Here is a 26,272-nt window from a genome sequence, read left to right as displayed (position 1 = left end):
GACATATTGCCTGCCCTCAGTGGCCAATTCCAAGAACTGATTCTGGATTTACTGTTAAGAACCTTCTTTTGGGTCACTTAGATTTGTTGATTTGTGCTTCCTTCTCAGAACTGAACAAGGTGGATATATCCTCAGAGCTGTTTTTCATTTTACTTTTTGCTAAATGTCTATCTGGTTGGACATTCTTTTCTGAATGTGTCTCATCAAATCATCTCCTCATTTCTTTTTTGTGTGGTGCCTTTCTCAGGAGGCAGACACAGATGAGAACCAAGGGACCCTGACGTTTGAGGAGTTCTGTGTGTTCTACAAAATGATGTCATTGCGACGTGACCTCTACCTACTCCTCTTGAGCTACAGTGACAAGAAGGATCACTTAACCGTGGAAGAACTTGCTCAGTTTCTGAAGGTGGAACAAAAGGTATGAAATTTCTTAGTTCCACCTTTAAATACTGTAGAAAACCAAAGAAGAACTCAGGAAAGAAATGCCAGAGAAACTTAGGCCTGGTGTTTACCATGTGCCAAGCACTGGACTAGATATGAGATAATCAGATTAGACAAAGTCCTTGCCCCTCACGGGACTCAAAGTGTAAGTAGGAGGGAGAGTAGCTTTTGAATCGCCATTTTACAGGTGAGGAAACTGAGGCCCAGAGAAATTAATTGGCAGCCAAAATCACATAGCTAACAAGTGGTGGAGAACCCAAGTCCTTTGATTCCCAGTCATTCATTCATTCAATCATATTTACTGAGCGCTTACTATGTGCAGAGCACTATATTAAGTGCTTGGGAAAGTACGATATAACAATAAACACCGACATTACCTGCCCACAACAGCCCTGTGCCCTTTCCACTAGGGTTCGATTTAAACGAAGTTAGCTAAGTAGAGAAATTTTAAATTGAGTTATTATTGAAATATTTTTATCTCTGTCCTGATGAACAAACATGAAAAGTTGATCTCTTTGAGGTTATTTAACCATCAACAGGCTTAGTCCTAGACAGCAATAATATGTTTTTGTACTACCAACTTTCTGAAATTAAAGGAAGCTTCTTTGTTGCAGAAAAACATCTGGATAATGTCATTGATTGTTTCACTAGACTTTTGCATTCAAACTAACATACCACATATGGATGTATTCCGAGAAAAAGGAAATTCAGCATTTACTCTTGTTATTCTTATAAAAGGGAATTCAGTAATTCTGCTATCCTGGCGTTCTGTTCAATCTCTGGGGAGCTCATCTTTTTGCATGATTTCAGCTCCCTCTTCTTTGGACAACATCCCCTTCTAGACTGTGAGCTCACAGTGGTTAGGGACATGTCTATTTGTTGTTATATTAAACTTTCCCAAGTGCTTAATATGGTGCTTCACACACAGTAAGTGCTCAATAAATACCACTGAATGAATGATTGAATTTCCAACCCAAGGTGTCAATTCCACAGGCCAATGGCCACAGTAATCCCCACAGTAGAGTTGGACTTCCAGCCTTGGTTATCCCAGGTCTCGGAACAGACTTGGATATTTCAAATAAGGATTGAAAAGACCCTGAAAGATTGGTGATCTGATCTGTAGTTCTTTGAAGTCATTGCCCTCTCAGGTCTCATTTATCTGCTGAAATCCCTGTCCCCTTTTTTGTCCCTACTCTCAGAAGGAAAACATCACTCCTTTGCTTCCATAGCTACCTCTCCAGCCATGATCTTTCACCCTCCCTCCAGGTCTTTGATCTGGAAAGCAGCTTAGCCTTGTGGAAAGAGCATAGACCTGGAAATCAGAGGACTTGGGTTCTAATCTTGACTCTGCCACTTATCTGCTGTGTGATCTTTGTCAAGTCACTTAGCCTCAATTTCCCCATATGTAACGTGGGAATTAAATCCTACTCCCTCCTACTTAGACTGTGAACCCTGTGTGGGGAAGGGATGGTGTCCAACCTGATTATCTAGTATCTACCCTAGTGCTTGGTACAATGCTTTGTACATATTAAATGCTTAGCAAGTATCATAATAAATCTCTAGGTAATCTCAATCTAGTTAGAACCACCAGCACCTTAAACTTCTCACTCCTCACCTTCCTTCCTAAATTGTCTCCTCCTCCAAGCTTTCCTATCATGGGTCACTATTTCACTTTCTACTCTATTACAGACTTTGGTGTCATTTTTGGCTTCTCTATGTCATTTACTTTCCACATTCAGTCTGTTTCTGAATTCTGCCATTTATTCTGCTGTTGTTTTATGTGTATACCCTTTCATCTCTATAAGAATACCACTATTGCTATGACTACCCTAGTTCAATCTCTCAGCACTTCCCAGCTGTTGAAATATCCTCCTTACCAATATCCATACTTCTAGCATCTCTAATCAATCAGTGATATTTATTGAGCACTTTACTATGTACAAAGAACTATACTAAGTACTTGGGAGAGTGCAGTAGTGGGGAGCATGGTCCTGGGAGTCAGATGGACATGGGTTCTAAATCTGCCTCCGTCATTTGTGTGCTGTGTGACCTTGGGAAAATAACTTCACTTCTCTGGGCCTCGTTACCTCATCTGTAAAATGGGGATTGAGACTGTGAGCCCCATGTGGGACAGGGAATATGTCCAACCTGATTTACTTATATCCACCCCAGCACTTAGTAGAGTGCCTGGCAAATAGTAAGCGCTTAACAAATACCATTATTATTATTATTAATTAGTGGACATGTTCCTAGCCCATAATGAGCTTTCAATCTGACATATAGCTATGTACACCAGCTTTCTGAATTGCTGATTGAAATGTATCACTCCCTTCCTCAGAAACCCCCAGTAGCTACCTATTTCTCCTCATATTAGTCCTAACCATTGGTTTCAAGACTCTCCATCAGATCTAGCTCTGCTCTCTTCCCGTGCTACACCTCAACTTGCACTCTTTTGCTCTTCCCAAATAAAGCTTTTTAACTAAAACTTGATTTTAACTCCCATAATCTCCAGTCCATTTCTTGTACTCTTTCCCCTGAACAGAATGCTCCCTACCTTGGCTTCACTAAGTCCCTCCACTGACCATCTTCAAAACTTTCCTATAAAGTTACCCACTCCAAGAGGCATTTTCTGATTAGCTCTCCACCTTTCTCTTATTTCACCTTCTCAACCACTCAAATAAATAACAGATACATCTCTCTGTTCCTTGCATTTATTATGCATCACTTTTCTTTTTTCCTATTATATAAGGATAGGAATAATAGTAGTATTTAAGTGCTTACTATGTGCCAAGCATGATACAAAGTACTGGACTAGATACAAGATACCAGAAGCGGTGTGACTTAATGGAAAGAGCCCGGGCTTGGGAGTCAGAGGATGTGGGTTCAAATTCTAGCTCTGCCAATTGTCTGCTCTGTCACCTTGGGCAAATCACTTCACTTCTCTGTGCCTTAATTCCCTCATCTGTAAAATGGGAATGAAGACTGTGAGCTCCACATGGGACAACCTGACTACCATGTATTTACCCCAGTGCTTAGAATAGTGCTTGGCATAGAGTAAGCACTTAACAAATACCATCGTTATTATAATCAGATAGGACACTGCCCCCATCCTACATGGGACTTATAGTCTAAGAGGCAGCAAGAACAGGTATTTTATCCTCATTTTACAGATGGGGATATTGGAGCCCAGATAAGGTGATTAACTTGATCAAGGTCACACAGCAGGAAGGTGCTAGAGCTGGATTTAGACCACAGGTCCTGTGACTCGCACTAGGCCACCATATCTGGCATTTTGTCTCTTCCATTAGAGTTTAAGCTTCCCAAGAGCAAAGATTGGATCTTTGAGTGATATTATATAACTCTATACATTACAATAATAAAAGCTGTGGTATTCATTTGGAGCACTCTTATGCCCTGGGATAGATGCAATATAAACAGATTGAACCAAGTAGCTAAGAGTACACTGTACATCAACAGGCACTCAGTGTATGTTATTGTTGTGAATAGTACTAAATGTTTGGGACCAGATATATTTGTGACCTGGATACTTTGGGTTACTAAGAAGAGAATCAGGGAGTACCCAAGTTATTGTCTAATAGTGCCTGGGGTAGCTCTCTGTTATACTCTCCCAAGTGCTTAATGCAGAGCTCTGCACACAGTGAGAACTCAATAAAAACAATTGACTGACTGACTTCTAGGTGGCAACCCAGGATCAGAAAGAGAATTTGAGAGACCTCTTTATTGTCAGCAGAAATGTCAGTATCTCAGCACTTGAAATATCAAATATCAAATAGCCTTATTTTATGAAAAGGGCTTCAGCTCACTGGACATTTGGATTAGTTATTAGTTATTAGTTATTCAGGGATGCACAGATTTGCTGTTTTATATTCATAACCATGGCCATTCTCTCTTTATTCACCCAACCAGCTTTTTCCTAGCTTGATTAGAATCAAATTGTACTTTTGATGTGCCACATTTATAGTGATCACTGCTTCCCCCATCTTCCCCCCCCCCCCCCCACATATTGCTTTAATTTTATTCTTGCTTAAACCAGAAGATTCTAGGTCAGTCAGCAAGGCCCAAAACATTTTTAAAATTAAAAACCACAGATCATGGAGGGCTGTGCTGAAGGAATAGTTATGTAGAAAGTGGCAGGAAAGGCTGACAGGTTTTGAGATGGAGCCGAATGAGACCGAGGGCATCCTTCCTGACACTTTTAATATTGTTGTTGATGTATCCCACATGTGAAGACAAAGTAATGAGAAATATTCATGTCAGATGGTGACAGTATCATTTTCGGGCTTTATGCAAGTTTATAAAACATCCAAGAAGCTAGGAAGTGTTTTGCTGTCAAGGGGACTGTAATTGGACTTGACCAGGATCCCATTTTAAAGTCACTTTTTGGTGACTTTGAGAGATATGTGTGTTTCTCTGTTGTCTTGTTGTTTCTCCCTTATCTGGGGGAGGAACAGGGAGCTTTGTTTTTCCAAAAATTAGCCAAAGGTCCTGGAACATTGTCTTCTGGGTCCTCTTTTGGCTGTGAGCCCAAGGAGTCACACAAGCTCACAATCCCTCAGAACTTAGGGTCAAAAATTCAGGAACTACAGGCTCTTTAGTGTTGGCTTGGAGCAGGGAGGTGGTGCTTCTGGAGCTTTTGAGGGGAGGGAAGAGGGGCAGCTGAGATTGCTAGAAAATAGAGATTTTAATAGTAATAATAAGGATAGTCATTTTTAAGCACTTGCTGTGTGCTCCACACCGGAGTAGATGCAACAGTCCCTGTCCCATGTTGGGCTCACAGTCTAAGATGGAGAGGGAGAACAATTTTATTTAATCCTCATTTTAGAGTTGAGAAATCTGCAATATAGGGAAATTAAGTGACATGCCCAAGGACACCCAGAAGGCAAGTGGCAGACCTGGGATTTGAACCTATGTCTCCTGTCCACACTGCTTTTCTAAGAACCAGGAGAGGACTTGGGACAGAAAGAGGAGTGGAGGAGGATGCTGGAGAAGCATCATCAATGAGAATCAGGCCCTTTACTTCAGTCAGGTTTGCTCTTGGCTCTAAACAGATTCAATTCCCATGCTGAATGAGCCCCTCTCTTTTAAAGCATTTTTGCCAGTGCAGTCCTGTTAATGGAACAAACTACTTGGACAGAAAGACACCCAAGGGATGCCTAGGTGTGAATTTCCTTTTGATGCCCCCCAACTTCCACCCCCAGAATGTTTTTTTCAACTTGGGGCCATGGTGAGATTGCCAAATGACTTCTGGAGACAGACAACACTGGACACTTGCCTCGCACAGTCTCAGCCTAAGGCAATGTCCAGTTCAGCATTACAATGATTACCATGGTTTAGAAGAAAATTAGACCATGTCAAAAAGAAATCAGGCTTTGGACAGATAAGAATTTCAGACAAATTTGAAAATGGGACTCCCAGCAGTCCTACATCCAGCCATTATGCACCACCCCTTTGGAAGGAACTGGTAAAAAGTTTTGCAGGCTGTTTAAACAATAAATATATCTGCAAAACAAGGAACTTTTTTTTAAAGCTTGTCACTTGGGTTGCTCCTCTCTACTATACAGTAACAGTAAGTTTTCACGTGATTGTGTGAAATTGGTATTGATGTCAGAGGCTATTCTTATCCAGCTTTACAAGTTTATTTATGGTGGATTGAAGTAATATTCACCACTGTCCAAGCACTGAGTTCTTTCATTGGCTTAAACAGAATATCTGCTCAGTGGTCAGATATTGATTTCCGCCAAAGCAGAAAAGAATTGAATTCATGCCTCTGACATGATCAGTGCTGGTTTGATTCAGCGGCTGCTGATTATGAGGATTTTCATGCTTGAATTGGAAATGCACTTATGAGAAACTCCTCAGCTCTTTTCATACACACAAAGCTTTTCAGTTAAATAGTCTTCAGTTTCCTCCCTGGTCTCTTTCACTTCCCTGAATTTTTGGAAAACCAGTCATATTCCCTGACTCCGGAGGTCTAAGCTTGGGTTTTTCCTTTCTATCTTTTTGATTCAATAACCTTGCACTTGCCAAAAAACATCTTATCTCATCTTTGAAGGATCTACACATTCCTCCACATTAGTTATGTGGGCTTTGCTAAACCTTTGGGTGGAATTTCACCTGCCAAGACTAAGTAGCCCTTGCTTTAAATGAACAGAGTGATCCTTCAGGTGAGTTGGTTGCTACTCTCCTTTGGCAAAAATCCTAGAGAGCAAATTACAGCCATTTTCCATATCCATGGCCTTTCTCCTGCATTCCAGCCCCGTGACGTGCTCTTCTCCACAAATCTCTGGATTGGTTTCTTATTGAAATTGTGCCCTTTTGTACCCACCCTCTAATGCTAAATGATTCCTTCAGAATTTTGTTTCTGTTACTAGTTTTCTCTATTACTTCTTCCCTCCTGACCTTATTAGCCTCTAGTTTATTCAGAATAGTTCAGCTGGGGCGATCTTCCCTCCCATTTCTCTTTGCCTCTAAAACTTCCCACAGTGCCAATTACACCGGTTCTTTGCTTCCAGCTATGTTTCCTTTTAAAAACAATTGTTTGGACTCCTTTACTGATCATCCTACTGGCAGCACTTCTTCCTTTCTCTGCTCCACATAACTGGCAACTGAGTAGCTAATTAATCAATGTATTTACTGGGCACTTACTGAGCACTGTACTGAGCACTTGGGAGAGTATAGTACAATCAAATTCATAGAAATGTTCCTTGCCCACAAGGAACATACGGTTTCAGGAGCTGATTGGGTGACGTGTTACCTCTTACCTACTTAATAATGCTCTTCAAAAGCCACTCCATTAGTGTGATCTTTGTTATTATTTATCATATCTGTGATAACCCTGGGGAATGGTCTTATTTCCTCAATATCTCAAGGCTTAGGTAAATGATCAGTCAGTCATCCAGGACCAGTTTTAATAGTATTTATTGAGTGCTTCCTGTAGTAGGCATTGTAGTATCCTCTTGGCTAAACTACAGAAGTAGACACCATCTCGCTTTTTGAGGGGTTTGGCATGTGACCTGTAAAAGATGTCACACAAACTGGCAAAAAAAAAAAAAGCAGTAGAGGAATATGCAGCGTGGCCTAATGGATAGAGCACAGGCTTGGGACTCAGAAGGACCTAGGTTCTAATCATGACTCTGCCACTTCTCTGCCGTGTGACCTTGGGCAAGCTACTTGATACCTCTGTGCCTCTGTTACCTCAGCTATAAAATGGGGATTAAGACTGTGACTCCTATGAGAGGCATGGACTGCATCCAATCTGACTAGTTTGTATCTATTCCAATGCTTAGTACAGTGCCTAGCACATAGTAAGCACTTAACAAATACCATAAAAAATGTGTGAATAAGAACCACAAGTTGAATGGGTAAATCCATAACAAGCAGTGTTAGTACCTAAGGTAAGAACATAAATGCTGCTAATTGCATAAGTGGGTTGTCGGGGTGGAGGAGATGGTATTTTTGAAGGTGAATTGAGGACTTGGTCAGAGAATGTCTCTAGGTGGAGGTGGCTCTTTCAAAGAGAGAGAAGAGTGATTTGGTGAAATTGAAGGTACGGCATTCGGCATCAGGAGAGTTGAGAATGCGGGTTGGCTGAGAGACCTTGAGTTGCCACTCTAATAATAATGTTAATGGTATTTATTAAGCACTTACTTTGTGCCTGGCACTGTACTAAGTCTGGGTGGATACAAGCAAATTGAGTTGGACACAGTTTCTCTCCCATGTGGGGTTCACAATCTCAATCCTCATTTTACAGATGAGGTAACTGAGGCACAGAGAAGTGAAGTGACTTGCCCAAGGTCACAGCATACAAGTGACTGAGCTGGGCTTAGAACCCATCACCTAGAGAAGCAGCGTGGCTCAGTGGAAAAAGCACGGGTTTAGGAGTCAGAGGTCATGGGTTCTAATCCCAGCTCCGCCGCTTGTCAGCTGTGTGACTTCGGGCAAGTCACTTAACTTCTCTGCACCTCAGTTACCTCATCTGGAAAATGGGGATTAAGACTGTGAGCCCCACGTGGGACAACCTGATTCCCCTGTGTCTACCCCAGCACTTAGAACAGTGCTCGGCACATAGTAAGCACTTAACAAATACCAATATTATTAATATGATAGTAGGTATCTTGGACATTATGAAGAAGGGATGAGCTGCAGTTTCCTGCCCATGAGGAGTTATCACCCTGATATAATCCTGGCAACCATACTTTCAGAACTGCATTTGCCACTTGAACACGGTTTCCAAAATATGAACTTAGGGGTGCAAGGACTGCTTGCATTTTGCTTTGTGGACAGGCGTATTTATCCTTGCAGAAAGCCCAAAAGACAACTCCTTCTGTCATACAACTCTCTCAATAGCTGTGACTGCCAGTGCAATCCTTGAAGGGGTCTCCTCAACACAAGTTCATTTGGAAGAATTTTTTATCATTATATTCACAACATTGCCTGACTGCTGTGTGGCAGTGAGAGGGGGATGTCAAATTTAGTCAAAGAATGCATCAGTTAATGTTCATTTTGTGCTCTCAAGAGGGTGGAAGATCAGGCATATACTAATGCCCAATTTTCAGCAGATTTAACCATGATCCAACAGTACCATTAAAAAAAGAATTCAAATCCCAATCTGCATTAAGCATAGAACTTCGGACCTATGTGAATGCACCAATGATCCTCTATGAAACACGGACACCCATAGTTAAGGACTGCCTGTAATGAGATCCAGCAGCTCAACAGCAAATAGAATTTAATTTGCCAATTCACACAGTGTTTGGGTTGCAGTTCAAAATTGATCGGTAATACAGATAACCTATTGGTAGATGAACTGACTTTCAGTCATTTACTGGAAGTCTAGATTTCTTTTCAGCTTCCAGTTAAATGATCAGTCTTGCATCTCCTAAGGAGCAGCGTAGGAACTGATTTCCTGAATCTATATTTATAGTCATTATCTTGACCAACTTTCTCATCCTGTAGAAGCAAAGGCATAATATGTATGTATCCGCCACCTCCCCCCCCCCCCCACCCGGATCTTCTGATCCATTATGTCCTCTGATAAAGCAAAGGCTGACAAAACCCCGAGTGCTTTCTGGTACCATCTTGAATTTTGGTGATGGATTAGTGCAGTCATATCTAGGGGGGTATTTGGAGGGCAGGTATTGTCATTTCAGCCCTTGGGCACCAACTAAGAACTTTAAGCACACACAGCCCTTCTGTAGTCCTTGGGAACATATCTTACATAGCTTATTACACATATTCACATCCCCTTTTCCTTCTTCCTCCTATCTGTAATGAATTTTGTGTGTCCTCTCCATTAGATTTTAAGCTCCTTATGTGTAAGGATTGTTTTTATTCACTCTTTTGTACTCTCTCAAATGCATTGTACAGTGCTCTGCACTCTGTAGGTCCCTAATAAATATGATTGATTGATTAAAATTCTGTTGAATGGCCGAGGAATGCCACTTCTCTTACAGAAAACCACCTATATGTGGGAGGGAAACAGGATAGAAATGTTGCTCGCCATCCCTCTCTTTGCCCAAAGTTGCAACAATTTTGATGTTTTACCATTTGGAAAGTTTCCAAATCCCTTTCCACATCAAGGTTTCATTCATCATGGTCCTCTCTCTCTGCCTTTATTTTATGGGGACTCCATATCTGGATATCTGACCCAATTTTAGGATGCAGTTATTCCCTTAACATCTTGTGTGGATGATGATGATGGCATTTGTTAAGTGCTTACCATATGCCAAACACTGTTCTAAGTGCCGAATAAAGGTATTTGTTAAGCGCTTAGTATGTGCCAAGCACTGTTCTAAGCACTGGGGTACATACAAGGTAATCAGGTTGTCCCACATGGGGTTCACAGTCTTAATCCCCATTTTACAAATGAGGTAACTGAGGCACAGAGAAGTTAAGTGTCCTGCCAGGATCACACAGCAGACAAGTGGCAGAGCCGGGATTAAACTTATGTCCTCTAACTCCCAAGCCTGTGCTCTTTCCACTAAGCCACACTGCTTCCTAGGGCAAGGGTCTGGCATACAGCATTCATCTGCCAAGAGGTTAGACTCCCTGCTTCCCTCCATGGTTCATGTTTTTAAGTCCTGAAATCTAGAAAGGTTCTTGTCTACACAGGCAAAGACATACTTCTATAGAGATAACTGAAACTGAATAAAAGGTATATATGAGTATTCATGGTCATGAAATGCAGATCTCTATAGAGAGTTACCATTTTAAAAGCAAAAAGGATGGACTTAAGGTAATCTTGTGTTCCCCGTTATGTTGGTCACAGTTACATTTACCAGGCATAAAACATGGTTATGCTGGTTCATATGTATGCAGGGGAATACAGAAATCTCATTTAAGTGTCATTAGAATTTTGATGAGACCTTCAGAGCCATTGCTTTTCATACTTGAAGCTGAAATTCAATATACATCCCTAATTTTTAGGTTGGGGCATACATATCCTGTAATTTTTCTGATTTTTTTTTCCTATCTGAGGTAGTCACATAGTGTTTTTGAACCATGGTTACAAGCATTTTGCCATAGGGAAATTAACCTTACAGATATCATTTTGCCCACAAGTAGTGATTTACTGTGAGTGAGTAGTAAAAAATGAAGATGATTTTTCCTCCAGAATTTAATTATATATAAACCACTTTGTAGTATTTGGCTGACAAGAAAATGTTTATGGACTGATCCTTTTTTAGGTATCACTTTCCTAGGCCTCTTTGGTTATCTGATGACAAGCAGTAGTAAAATGCCACCAAAAGTGTTATTTACCCTTATATGTTTTCAAGTTCCTCCTATTTTATATTAGCTATGAGTATATGCATTTTTAAATAACTGATATCTCATTTAGAAGTATTTTTCCTAAATTAGGTTATTTGCTTTTTAAGGTAAATCAGAATAATCTCTGTATATTTTTTCTTAAAATGAAAGGATAAGGAATTAAAAAAAAACATTTTTTTTTACTCACATGGTTGCATTTAACATCCTATTGTAAGAAGTTCAGTGACTTTGGAATGGGGAAGGGAAGGATCGTCTTAAGGATGCTTTGTCATGTTCATCTCAAATTACAAAAAAATTGTGTACTGACATTACCTCTCTTTGTGTTCAGATGCATAACGTTACGACCGAATATTGTCTTGACATCATAAGGAAATTTGAAGTTTCTGAAGAAAACAAGGGGCAGAATGTTCTTGGCATTGAAGGTAATATATCTTAGATTCTCAATTTATTTTGATTACTTGTTATCTGGTACTATAGAAAGCAGGGATTCCAGGAAGGAAGCATAGGTGCTACTCGGAATGAGAATGAAACCCAAGGTTCACACAATTCAGACAATTTCAGGAGAGCCTGAATCCTCTCTGACAACATCCTCTCACAGTTCAGTTACCACACCCTTTGCTAAAATGATGATCTTATCTGCAATATCAAGAAATCCCTTAGATTTAACATGGACATTATATGCAAGGGTGTTGGTTTGGATGTCTTTGTCGGTGTGGAAATGAATTCCTTTCCTGGATGCTCCCATATTCCCTAGGCAGGGAAGCCTCTCTTGCTGGTCCTCATGCCTCTGGATCTGGGTACTGTTTACTTCTAGTCCTTCCCTCTTCCCAGTTGGAGTTTTTTCTTCCATCACTCCCTGGGGACTTGCTATCTCTCATTCAGGCCTCTCACTGGTTTAGGGTCTTTCCGACCTACGTCTCTGAGGGTCCTTTGGTGCTCGATTAATCAACCAATGGTATTTATTAAGGGTTTACTGTGTGCTGAGCACTGTACTAAGAACTTGGGAGAGAATGATACAACAGAGTTGGTAGACCTGTTCCTCTGCCTACAGGGAGCTTACTATCTAGAGGGGCATTGAATTCAATTTCCTGCTTTTCTCTTCACCCACGAGGCAGGGGTTCTCTTCCTCCTCTGAGCTTCTCTGGGCCCATGTAGATCTGAGACATCTACTTCCTCCGGAACACATATCTTGGATACCTCCCTTTCCACTAAGCCCCCTGTGACTCCCTGTGTCTTTTCTGCTGAGCTCTCCGTGATGCAACTCAGGACACTCCCTCTCCATTAGCAGAATAATGGGGGTTAGGGGCTGTGGAGTTGGGCTGTTTAGTTGGAGGCAAGGGGCTGAAAGGACTCTGGAGTCCCTTCATTTCAATCCAGGTTCGACCCTACCACTTAATCACAGCAAATTTGACACTTAATTACTCTTGTCCTGGACAGATGCTAATATTCATTCAATCGTATCGATTGAGCGCTTTCTATGTGCAAAGCACTGTACTAAGCGCTTGGAATGTATAATTCGGCAACAGATAGACAATCCTTGCCCAACGACAGGCTCACAGTCTAAAAGGGGGAGACAGCAAAACAAAACATATATCATATATATATGATAATATAATAGAGCTGGAGTTAGCTCCACTAAGCATCATCTCGTTCTCCTCAGTAGGCATTAAATGCTAATCACTCAGCTTGTCATAGGAATGGAACCCCACGAAGTCATTTCGTTACCTCGATTTGAATTATCCTCATCCAAAGGAAGCACATTTTATCTGTCACTTAGGTATTATTGTAGTTTGGATGTACGGTTAGAGGTCGCTGTAGGGATATCAGGCTTTTACTGATATTGGAAAGCTGTTTCGTGGGGACCCATTGGCTAATATGAAGACATTTGGGCCCCATCATACATTGCTCACTTCTTTTAGTTAACTGCTCAGGACCATCTAATACCGTCAGTGGATCTCGGGACTTGAGGGAATCTTCCTGTTCCTTTTATGTGAGTAGGATCAAGCTTACTTGGCACTCCCTACAGTGGGACAAGCCAAAATTCACGAGGGAACCATTTGTTCATGTTATTACACTGAACACCTGAAGCTATTGACGCCTACCCTCTCCTTCATTTATCCAACTTGTGGTCTCTCCCACCTCCCTGTCCATGTAGATTATGGTGTTCCTGGCATTATCCTTGATTCAGGCCTCTCTTTCAACCCCCCATATCCAGGCTGTTGTTACTTCCTTCACATCATTTCTATTACGCCTTTCTGCTCCATCCAAATTATCACCCTGTTGACAGGCACTAGTCATATCCTGATTTGGCTACTATATTAGCCTCTTCACTGCCTTTTCTGCTTCCAGTCTCTCCCTTCTCCACTCCATACTTTGCTGCCCAAAACATTTTTCTAAAGCATCATCTGACATGTTTTCCCACTCCTTCAAATCCTTCAACAGTTGCCCATTCCATTGGCTTTAAGGCACCAGCTCTCTTTCCCCATTTCACCCAGCTCACATGCTTCATTCCTCTGAAGACAATTACTCACTGTGCCTTGATCTCCTCGCTCTTAACATCAACTTCTTGATCAATTCCTTCCTTCTGCCTGGAATTCCCTCCTACTTCACATCTAGCAGACCATCTTTAAAAGTCCTTCTGAAATCACATATCCTCCAGGAGGCCTTCCCTGATTTTTCACTCATTTCCCCACCAGGTCTCCTCCTCCCCGACCTCTCATCCTGACAGTCACTTCAGAACTTATGTGACACCAAAGCACTTGGGTACTCACATCCCACTTCTGTAGCACTTATTATTCATATCTTTATGCCTTTTTAAATTTCCTTCAATTTCAGAATTTTCTTTAGTACTCTTACATATCTACTTTCTTTCTTCCTTCTCTCTGTAAATTATTTTAGTGTCTGTCCTCCCTGCTCGCTGAGGATTAGAATCTTGCCTACTAATTCTGTTGTACTCTGCCAAGCACTTGTACAATGGTCTGCACACAGTAATCAGTAATCAATTGAATACATGCTAGAAGTCCTCTAAATGCACTCATCTTCTGGTTACCTGACCCCATTTTCTTCTGTGGTGTTGAGCTGAAGATGGCAGATGTTTTCTCTTGCCGAATATTTCCATAAACTCAGTTAATTGTTTTGAGGGTTAAAAAAACAATTATATATAGACGAGGATTTTGAAAACTTGGGAAAACCTTAGTAGATCTGCTTTTCCAGCCCTGAGATTAAAATGGGTTTTGTGCATGGATTGAGGTGGAACACAGGAATGTGTGTATTAGTCTGCAAGCATTAAACTTGCCATAATAATGTTGTATTTGTTAAGTGCTTACAATTTGCCAAACTCTATATTAAGCAGCTCACAGTCTAAGTATGAGGGAGAATTGATATTAAATCCCCATTTTGCAGATGAAAGAACTGAGACACAGGGAAGTGAAAAACATTACAGTTCTGTGCTCTGTCCTCTAGGCCATGCTACAAAGGTTGCAATTATTTTTCCTTGTGCAGTTCCACTGCCTTCTTGACTAGGGCCCTGAATGAAAGTGGTGAATCTAAAACTCTCTTGAACATTTTACTTTGCAGAGGGGATTTTTTTTTTTTGGTATTTAAGGGCTTTCTATGTGCCAGACACTGTGCTAAGCACTGGGGTAGATACAAGCTAATCAGGTTTGATGCAGTCCCTGTCCCACAAAGGGCTCACAGTCTTAATGCCCATTTTACTTATGAAGTAACTCAAGCACAGAGAAGTGAAGTGACTAGCCCAAGGCCACACAGCAGTTAAGTGGTGGGGCATGGGAGGTAAGAAGGACCTGGGTGCTCTATCCACTAGGTAACGCTACTTCTGTGTTGTTTTATTTCAACCTATGGGCTTCAGTTTTCAATAATTGGTCACTGAAGATTCTTAACATTCAGTGGACTATGAAATCAAATGTATTGACTAGTGAGAGCAATTCCCTAGCAGCGTGGCTCAGCGGAAAGAGCCCGGGCTTGGGAGTCAGAGGTCATGGGTTCGAATGCCGCCTCTGCCGCTTGTCAGCTGTGTGACTGTGGGCAAGTCACTTAACTTCTCTGTGCCTCAATTTCCTCATCTGGAAAAAGGGGGTGAAGACTGTGAGCCTCCCGTGGGACAACCTGATGACCCTGTATCTACCCCAGCGCTTAGAGCAGTGCTCTGCACATAGTAAGCGCTTAACAAATACCAAAATTATTATTATTCTCAAAAAACAAAGTCCTGCTATAGGTAAGTAAATGTTGAACTACTTCCAAACAGGTTTTAATTTTTTTGTTGTTATTGTTGTTGTTTTCAGAATCATTGAAATGAAAGAGGGTAAAGTGGGATGGAGCATGTTGGAAAAATCACTTTGCTTCTTTGCCGCAAATGCATCATCTTTAAAATAGGAATAACACCACTGTTCTCTACATATTAAGTGCCTTAACAGCCAGCTCTATATCTTTTACTCTTTTTCTTTTGAATTCTTGTTATACCATTCTGCACACATCGCCCCACTCATAAATTTTCAGTCTGCATCAAGCAGAACTTTCTCACTGTTGGCTTTAGAGCTCTCAATTAGCTCTCTCCCTCATACTTATTCAATGCCCTTCTCCCACTGCATACATTCCTGTCAAACCAACTTACTGGGGCTCCCTTGTCTCTCCTGCCTTTCCTCCCTCCTGGAACTCCCTGCCCCTTGACAGCTGCCAGACCACAGCTCTCTCCATCTTCAAAGCCCTTCTGAAATCATATCTCCTCCAATAGGCCTTCCTCAATTCATTTATCTTTTTCCCTATTTTTAAACCCCTCAGCTACCCTCATAGCACTTTATGATTCACTCTCAGTCGTATATGGCACGTTTGTTCATACTCTATTACATAAGCACTCATTCACCTACGTATTTGCTAGATTAATAAGATCCTCTGGGATAGGGACTGTGTCTACTAAATTCTGTTGTACTCTTTTAAACACTTAGTCCTTACACTGCTCTGCACCCAGTAGGTACTCCATAAATAATATTGATTTTACTTCTACTGCATTTTCCCAAAGCACATAGTTCAGAGACCTGCCCACAGTAGATTGTAGACAGTAATTTTCAGAAGATGTTGTGAAGAAAACTGAGATAAAAGGTGTGCACATGCTTGGATTTCTGAAGAAAAGTTTGGCATGAGTCCAAGACGGAGGTTATGACGATGATTATGATGAATAAAGCTAATCATGAAGTCTGTAATGTTTTCTTCTTTGGAGAATGGCATCCTGAGCCCCTGTTGTAAGGTGGCTGCCACAGTTAGTGACCTCTAGCAGCAGTATATCAATCAATCAATGGTATTTATTCAGCGCTTACTGTGTGCAGAGCACTGTACTAAATGCTTGGGAGAGTACAGTATAACAGAATGGATAGACACATTCCCTGCCCACAAAAACTCTGTTTGTATCTGTACCCTTTAAACACGTTATTCACCCCACCCTTAACCTCACAGTACTTATGTATATCATCTATAATTTGTTTGAAAGTCTGTCTCCCCGACTAGTCTGCAAGTTCCTTGTGGTCAGAGAACACGTCCATCAATTCTGTTGTATTATGTGCTCCCAAGTGCTTATTCATTCATTAATTAATTCCTTCATTCAATAGTATTTATTGAGCGCTTACTATGTGCAGAGCACTGTACTAAGTGCTTGGAATATACAATTCGGCAACAGATAGAGACAATCCCTGCCCATTGAAGGCTTACAGTCTAATCGGGGGAGACAGACAAAAACAATAGCAATAAATAGAATCAAGGGGATGTACATCTTATTAACAAAATTAATAGGGTAATAAAAATATATACAAATGAGCAGACGAGCACAGTGCTGAGGGGATGGGAGAGGGGGAGGAACAGAGGGAAAGGGGGGGAAGGGGGTTTATTTGAGGGAAGGTGAAGTGGGGGGGCACAGAGGCAGCAGAGGGAGCAGAGGGAAAAGGGGAAGCTCAGTCTGGGAAGGTTTCTTGGAGGAAGTGAGCTCTCAGTAGGGCTTTGAAGAGGAAAAGAGAGTTAGTTTAGCTTTTAGTTAGTTAGTTTAGTTTTGCTTAGTAAAGTGCCCTGCACTGAGTAAGTGCTCAATAAATACCGTTGATTGATTGGTTGATTTGTAATGCTGGGTTTTTGAAGACATCTTGCCTTAAGGAAACTAATTCTTCCTATCTCTTTATTTGTAAGGCTTCACAAGTTTCATGCGCAGTCCTGCTGGTGACATATTTAACCCTCTTCACTGTGAGGTGTATCAAGACATGGACCAGCCACTCTGCAACTACTTCATTGCTTCGTCTCACAACACGTACCTGACTGGAGACCAGCTTCTCTCACAGTCCAAAGTTGACATGTATGCCCGCGTGCTGCAGGAAGGGTGCCGTTGTGTGGAAGGTACACCCTCTCTTGCAACTGTTGAGTTTGTTTACCTTTGCTACCCTCAAGGAACCTCTGTAGATTCCCAAATGCCCATATGTAGATCTGTTGTGGTGTTTGATATAAAGGAAAAAAAATAATTAGTGGATTTGAATTGACTCCCATAAGGACTGGAACTTCTTTAGGCAATTGTTCTCACTAAGCAACAAGGTGTAATATTGAATGATGGGGTAGTCAATAAGGTGTTAGGTCACTTCCCCAGAGGAGACACATTTCCATCTCTCACTTTTGGGCCTTTGTTGTTTTTTTCAGTGGTATTTGTTAAGCACTTACTTTGTACCATAAAATTGTATTCTAAGGGCTGAAGTAGATACATGATAATCAGGTTGGACAAGGTCTCTGAGGGCTCACAGTCTTAATCCCCATTTTACAGATGAGGTAACTGAATCCCACAGAAGTTAAGTAACTTTCCATTGCTCATACAACATGTAAATAGAAGAGGCTGGATTATAACGTAGGTCCTCGGATTCCCAAACCTTTGCTCTTTCTACCCAGGAACCTCCAGTGGTTGTTCATCCAATTCCACAGAAAGAATTAGAAACTTCTTACTATTGACTTTAAAGCACTCAATCACCTTCCCCCCACCTACCTCACCTTACTAATCTCCTACTACAACCCAGCTTGCACACTTGGCTCTTCTAATGCTACCCTACTCACTCTATCTTGATCTCCGTCTGTCTCACTGCTGACCTCTCACCCACATCTTCCCTCTGGTCTGGACTGCCCTTCCTCCTCATATCCATCAGATAGTTACTCTTTACCTGCTTCAAAGCCTTACTGAGGATGCATCTCCTCCAAGAGGCCTTCCCTGACCAACCCTTCTTTTCTTTTTCTTCAACTTCCTTCTGCATTGCCCTGACTTGCTCCCTTTATTCATCTCCCCCAGCTCCCGCAACCACAGCACTTATGTACATATCTGTAATTTATATTAATGTCTGTCGCTAGAGTAAGCTCGTTGTGGACAGGGAATATATCTGTTTTATTGTTATACTCTCCCAAGTGCATAGTACAGTGCTCTGCACACAGTCAGCACTCAGTAAATACGATTCATTGATTGAAAGGCCACTGTGTTCTAACATTCTGTTCCAACTGTTGGTTTCCCGGCTTGTAAATGACTAGTAAGCATAGATTTCAGAATCTTCCCCAGAAAGGGAGACCCAAATAAGTTTTGAACCCTGTGTTGAGCATTTCCAACCTTGTGGAAGAAGCATTTCTGTGGGGACTGACTGAGACGTTCCCCGGATAGTGGAAGGAGATCTGGATATATTTTGAGCACTATGTAAAGCTTTCCCATTCTAGAGGAAAAGAGATTTCTCCTGAGGTTGGCAGAGAGGTTCCCAGGATCTTGGTGCCAATTATCTGCAAATACTTTCAGACTGCTCGAGCAGGAGCTGTTTGTGTGGCCTACTTCCTTCTTCTCATCTTCCTTCTCCTCCTCCCTTTTCCTCCTCCTCTTCCTTCTCTTCCCTCCTCGTCCCCAGCAGCTTTAACTTGACTATGGTATCATTGTGCATAAAGCTGCAAGTGTCCCCATGTGACTAGTTGTGCCTCTGTACTGACACAGTTGTCTGGCCAGGTGATCCTGTGACTTCCTTTGTGGCAGGCTTTCTTTGAGAATGGCCAAATGGGACAGACCCACTCAGCGTGGGGAGATGTGTTGGGACCAGGTTGATCAAGAAGCAGCATGGCTTAGTGGAAAGAGCAAGACCCTTGTAGTCAGAGGATCTGAGTTCTACTCCCAGCTCTGCTCTCTAGCTGCTATGTGATCTTGGGCAAGTCACTTCACTTCTCTATGCCTCAGTTCCCTCATCTGCAGAAAAGGGGATCCAATACCTAGTTTCCTTCCTACTTAGACTGTAAGCCTACCCTGTGGGGCCAAATCATTATTTTGTAACCTTCCCCAGGGTTTACTACAATGCTTGGCACATAGCAAGTGCTTAACAAGAGCCACCATTATTGTTGTTATCTGGGCTCTCTTCTGGTTCTGGGACACCATTTAATTTTGGTTCATCAACTTTCACCAATTTTCATGATTTGACATAGGTTAAATATCCAATCCCTTTCCTAAAGACTGGGAAAGGATTGGAAGCAGAACATAATGAGCTTTTAGTTTTCTTTATGAAACTTGCTGTGCAGAATTATGGGGAGACTAGTATCTCAAAGAAGTAAAGAGATAAAATGCTTTCAAGCAATATAAATCTGCACATAACCCAGAAAATCAGTGCTTTCTGGATCCCAAAATGCCGTGGTTTGAGGATTTCAGCAGGAACCAGGGATCAGGTTGGGAACCACTTCTTCTTCCCTGTTCTATCCTTCAAAGGCAAGGTTGTTGCCCCCACACTGGCTGAAAGGATCACCACTGTCACCACAGAATAATTTTCATACCAGATCGGCCATTCGGGGACTTTTCAGAATCGCTGTTATTCTTAGTCGACTGTGTAGGAAACTTACTTGTCCTTGGGGGCAAAGTCACCTGGATGAAGGGCCCTGAGTTCATTTTGAGAATCTGTCGTTCTAGTCATTTTTGTATACCAAATCAATCACTGGGCCAACATGGGGCCTTCAGGAAAGGACCATCTCTCCTCCTGGTAGACTCACGAGCTAGTCTCCATCTCAACTCTGCCAAATGGCCTATGAGTTCACACAGAGGTAGTGCGGTCTGAGGAAAGAGCATGGGCCTGAGTGTCAGGGGACGTGGGTTCATTCTTATACTGGTTCTGCCACCTGCCCGTGTATGGCTTTGGGAAGGTCACTTAATGCCTCTGGTCTTCTGCTGTCAAATGGGTATTAAAGTACCCATTCTCCAACCCCCTTAGATGGTGATCACCATGGGGGGCAAGGACTGTGTCAGACCTGATTATATATCCAAGGCCTTAATACAGTACTTGGCATAAAGTAAGCACTTAAATAGAACAATTACTAATAATTGCAATTATTATTAATAATTTTTATTAGAGGCAGCCATAGCAAACAATCTAGACTCCTAAAGTGTCATTTCCTTGATTAATGAAATTGAGTGTGAAATGGGGGCTGGGTGAAACAAAAGGCTCTAGGTTTGGGGGTGAGAGGCTTGTAGTTTTAATGACCTTTGTTCTGGGGATCTTTGCATTTAACAAACTTTGGGTTTGGGGGATCTTAACCTCCCTCAATGTTTTGGCTGTGCCTTTAAAAAAAATCTATTTGGGGCAAGAAATCTGAGTGAATGCGGCATGAGTCTGCACCATCCTGGAATGAATGATCTCACAAACTAAATCACAGCCTCTGGCCATGCAGGGTTTCACCCTGACAACCCCTGAAGTCAGTGCTGCTGGGACCTGTTTGATTGATGCCTGGCTTCGGCTTTCCCCGATTAAAACTCCGACCCCCCCCCCCCCCCCCCACTCCCTGGCTCCTGGTTTCGTCTTGGCCAGTACTGTTTATGGCTCTGTCCCCACCTCTCCTGATAGATGGGGAGCTCCTCCAGGGCTGGGGTGGGATCCTACGCTTCTCTGGGAATTCCTAGGACATGCTCTGCCCGGAGTTGATGTGTGGCATGGACCTTCATTTGAGTAGCTTAGAGGTCAGATGGATTTCCTAGGAGCTGCGTGGGAACTAGTGAGAAGCAGCATGGCCTAAAGCATAGAGCAGCGGCCTGGGAATCAGGAGGTCTTGGGTTCTAAATGCGACTCTGCCACTTGTCTGCTGTGTGCCCCTGGAGGAGTCACTTCACTTGTTTGGGTGTCAGCTCCCTCATCTGTAAAATGAGGATTGAGACTGTGAGCCCCATGTGGGACAGAGTCTGTGTCCAACCTGATTATCTTGTATCTACCTCAGCACTTAAAACAGTATTTGGCACATAATAGGTGCTTAACAAATGCCATAATTGTTATTATTATAATAATAATGATAACCTTGTACAAGGCACTGCACTTCACTTCACCTCAGTTCCCTCAACTGTATATATTTTCGTTACCCTATTTATTTTGTTAATGAATTGTACATCGCCTTGATTCTATTTAGTTGCCATTGTTTTTACGAGATGTTCTTCCCCTTGACTCTATTTATTGCCATTGTTCTGGTCTATCCATCTCCCCCGATTAGACTGTAAGCCCGTCAAACGGCAGGGACTGTCTCTATCTGTTGCCGACTTGTTCATCCCAAGCGCTTAGTACAGTGCTTTGCACATAGTAAGCGCTCAATAAATACTATTGAATGAATGAATGAATGAACTTTTTGCTTCCAACCCTGGGCTAAAATAAATAACTACTATTATAATCATATTTATTGAATGCTTACTGTGTGCAAAGCACTGTACTAAGTGCTTGAGCAAAGTGTTTAAATATTCATCTGATTTATGAAACAATTTGTAGTTTCTTAACAAGGTAATGAGGTCTTGTGGTCTCTTAGAATGGTAATAGTTGATTTACCAGTGGTGTCCTAATCCTTTACCTGTCTGTTTTCAAAACAAACCAAAGCATTGTGTTAAACCTCAACTGCAATCTCTTTGAGAAAGCTGAAGTTGAATCATTAGATTCATGAAAAGCATCATGGCCTAGTAGAAAGGACAGGGGCCTGGGAGTCAGAGGATGTGGATTCTAATCACAGCTCTGCTACTTACCTGCTTTGAGACCTTGGGCAAGTGACTTAAATTAACTTTGCCTCAGTTCCCTCATTTGCAAATTGGAGGTTCAATACTTGTTCTCCCTCCTACTTAGACTGTGAACCCCATATGGGACCTGATTATAATAATATTAGCATTTGTAAAGCGCTTACTCCATGCCAGGCACTGATTATCTTGTATTTGCACCAGGGCTTGACCTATAGTAAGCACTTAATAAAAAAAAAAATCATTATTGCTGCTATTATATAGCCTATCATTTTTCCTAAGTGAACCTACATGGGCCAATTAATCTTTTCTATTTTAAACAACAGTAAACTGAATAGTAGAAGTGTTACATGCAATCAATCCAATAGTGGATTTCCTAAGAGGTCCTATCCTAAAGTGATAATTTGGTTGGGAAAAAAGCAACAACAAAGAAAAATTTTTTTTTATAGTACATGATATGTGAGCACTAATTTTTCAGTGCAGTTTGCACTCTCTAAATTATCTGAGTACTTTACAACACAGGTAATTTGTAGGACAGAATTAGTTGAATTTCTAGTCCATGGTGGCTTGGAGGTGTGTTTACCTCAGGGAAGATATGGCCATGTACATGAGAGCATGCTTTCCAGACTAAGGAGCAATAAACTAAAGTTTTTTAGATCACCCAAAGATAAACCTCTCACTTCCTCCTAGTAATATCTTAATTGCTCACCTTAATTTTGTCCACAAGGCAGTATGGGCTAATGGTTAGGGCAGGGGCCTAGGAAGCAGAAAATCTGGGTTCTAATTCCAACTCAGTCACTTGTCCTCTGTGTGACCTTGGACAAGTAACTTCACTTCTCTGCCTTTTTACCTGTAAAATGGAGATTAAGACTGGGAGCTCCATGTGGGGCATAGACTCTGTCCAGCCTGATTAGCTTGAGCAGTACAGTGCCTGGCACATAGTAAGTGCTTAACAAATACCATTAAAGAAAATCCATTCCTTCCCTTCCTTCTTTCACAATTCCCGTTAATTTCTTTTCTCAGACCCTTTGTACAACAAATATTTATTAGGGCAGGATGAAACATAATGGGGTGTCCATTGGAATGCTTTTGGAGGCAAAAAGCAGTGCCCTTGACCACATCTTAGTGTTACTCCCCAAGCTGATGGAAAAGGAGCAAAAACTATGATAATGTAAATGAGTCTTGGATAGGTGGCAGGTAATAATAATAATATTGTTGGTATTAAGTGCTTACTATGTTCTGAGCACTGTTCTAAGCGCTGGGGTAGATACAGGCTAATGAGGTTGTCCCACTTGAGGCTCACATTCTCAATTCCAATTTTACAGATGAGGTAACTGAGGCACTGAGAAGTTAAGTGACTTGCCCAAAGTCACACAGTTGACAGGTGGCGGAGCTGGGATTAGAACCCATGACCCCTGACTCCTAAGCCCATGCTCTTTCCATTGAGCCACATTGAAAGGGTTGGGAATATAGGGATCTAGCTATAAAGTGTTAGGTTATTGTAACAAACAAAACATTCAATTAAAATGAAGTCTTATGTAACATCAACCATTAACAAACTGGATCCATTCTCCTTCTGAAAATGTTATTTTCAACAGTGTAATAAAGTTCTGTACACACACCAATGCACAGGGAAGCCAGTTTCTGAAGAGAATTCATCTAAATTTGGCTGGCCCATTCACTCAAGTGGAATGCATTGAATCAATAGAAAATTTGCCCTTTCAGTTAAATCATTTATTACTTACATCCGTGTCTCCGATATGTCTTCCTGAAACACTCTTTTCCCTGCCTGATTTTCTTTGATGCATCCAAGGTGTATATTTATTTTATGTTGGCAGTGGTTGTGTGCTTGGGTGGTAAACACAGACCTGAGGAGACCATTGCCCTGACGTGGGTGAGGTTCAGAGGTGTGGGTTGCTTAAATTTTAGTTGTTGTTTTCTTTGTGGCAGTTGACTGCTGGGATGGCCCAGATGGAGAGCCAGTGGTGCACCACGGTTACACCCTCACGTCCAAGATCCTCTTCAGAGATGTTGTGGAAGAGATCAATAAAAATGCCTTCTTGAAGAATGAGTAAGTGTTGCGCAAGTGGTCGAATAAAAAATCTTACATTGGTCTTCTGGAGAACTTCTGAAGTCTCAAAGTTAAGGCTTTTATTTGTTTATTTTTAATTTTCTTATGGAACTCACAGGTACAGGATTAACTGTATGAACCAGCAGTTAACTCTGCACATGGATTTATAGAGTAGTGAAGCTCTCCTTAAACTTCATGCGATGCCTACATTAAGCATCATAGTTTAAGGCACGGCTGTCCAACATTGTTTCCAGGGCTGCCTGTGGCCCATTAGACTACAGGGTGTGGGTGACTTGAGGTTTTTAATAAAATGATTTTTACTTAATTAGCTAGCACACATGAGCTAATAATGATAATACAAATGGTAATTATTGTGGTATTTGTAAGGCATTTGCTATATGTCCAACCCTAATAATAATTCAAGGCTCTACATCACCTTGCCCCTTCCTACCTCTCCTCCCTTCTCTCTTTCTACCGCCCACCCTGCACGCTCCGCTCCTCTGCCGCCCACCTCCTCACCGTCCCTCGGTCTCGCCTATCCCGCCGTCGACCCCTGGGCCACGTCCTCCCACGGTCCTGGAACGCCCTCCCTCCTCACCTCCGCCAAACTGATTCTCTTCCCCTCTTCAAAACCCTACTTAAAACTCACCTCCTCCAAGAGGCCTTCCCAGACTGAGCTCCCCTTCTCCCTCTACTCCCTCTACCACCCCCCTTCACCTCTCCGCAGCTTAACCCTCTTTTCCCCCCATTTCCCTCTGCTCCTCCCCGTCTTTGGACTCCAAGGCCTGTGCTCTTTCCTAGAGGCTAGTAGGTTGAAGTCAGAAATGACATGTGCCACATTCACACCCACAGTTCTCAAGGACAGTTCAGTTTGTTAAATATAACAATAATAATAATTATGGTAGTTTCTAAGCACTAATTATCCGCCAAACACTGTTATAAGCTCTTGGGGTAGATACAAGCTAAATATCAGTATTCCTGATCCAAATTGGTCAGTGTCAAGCACTGGGCTGGTAATTGTTCACTTTTGTGTTAATGAAGTTGATTAAACTGTTTTGTAAATTCTTTTGTTACTGCTAAAATGATCCATATTTTCAAATAGCTAGCAAGCTGTATACTTCACTGTTGTTACCAGTACAAATTCATGGGGCCCACACACATTTAGAGGAGACTCTGCTTCTAGGCCCGGTGTCACCACTTGCCTGCTGTGGGACCTTGACTGAGTCACTTAACTACCCTATGGCTCAGTTTCTTTATCTGTGAAGTAGGAACAATATACCTGTTCTCCCTCCTTAATAATAATTGTAATATTTGTTCCAAACAGTGTGGGGTAGACACTGTTACCACTCCCAGTGAGGTATGGTGTGTGAAGAACACAGAGACCACAGCTCACTCCACGTGATACACTCTCTGGGAGGATTCAGCATATTACTGCCGGTCCAGGCAACAAGCGATCCATTTACTGAGCGCAGGCTACTTACACAGGCAGGATTTTAGCAATCCATTAATTTGCAAAATCTCACCCTGGCTGACACAGTTCCCTTTGGCCCTCTGGAAGATGTTCCCTTGGGAGCAAACTGTCATTAGTCCCCAGGCTGTTGGATTCTGAGGCTTCTTATTGGCAGGCGAGTAGGGGGTCAGCATCCTTTGGTCTCCAGTGGTCCCCATTCTTCTCCCAAATGCTTAATATAGCTCTGCACATAGTAAGGTTCAATAAATAACCATCAATTGATTGACCTGCCGCAGTCTGGTGGTGATGCTTGGTAGCTTGCAGGGCAGATCATCCACCATCTCAACTGTTTCCACTAGTAAAAAAGTGTGGCCCAGTAGAAAGAACCCTGCCCTGGGAGTCAGAGGCTCTGGATTCTAATCACTATTCTGCCACTTACCCTTTGTGGGACCTCGGGCAAGTCACTTAACTTCTCTGTGCCTCAATTCTCTCATCTGCAAAATGG

The 26,272-nt window shown here is 42.0% G+C and overlaps 1 protein-coding gene across 2 annotated transcripts in view; it reads left to right on the top strand.

Annotated features, from left to right (window-relative positions):
* PLCH1 (phospholipase C eta 1) overlaps positions 1 to 26,272 on the top strand; it is a 248,057-nt gene that overhangs the window by 168,312 nt on the left and 53,473 nt on the right. For both annotated transcript variants that reach the window (XM_029072294.2, XM_029072286.2), the window contains 4 exons: positions 248 to 418; positions 11,558 to 11,651; positions 17,416 to 17,619; positions 24,197 to 24,317. In XM_029072294.2, the coding sequence (XP_028928127.1) occupies positions 248 to 418; positions 11,558 to 11,651; positions 17,416 to 17,619; positions 24,197 to 24,317 (590 nt within the window). The remainder of the gene's footprint in view (positions 1 to 247; positions 419 to 11,557; positions 11,652 to 17,415; positions 17,620 to 24,196; positions 24,318 to 26,272) is intronic.

The sequence above is a fragment of the Ornithorhynchus anatinus genome, chromosome 1 (assembly GCF_004115215.2).
Source record: "Ornithorhynchus anatinus isolate Pmale09 chromosome 1, mOrnAna1.pri.v4, whole genome shotgun sequence".
Classification (NCBI taxonomy): Eukaryota; Metazoa; Chordata; class Mammalia; order Monotremata; family Ornithorhynchidae; genus Ornithorhynchus; species Ornithorhynchus anatinus.
Note: the sequence above shows the minus strand (reverse complement) of the source record. Positions and strands in the feature narration are given on the sequence as shown.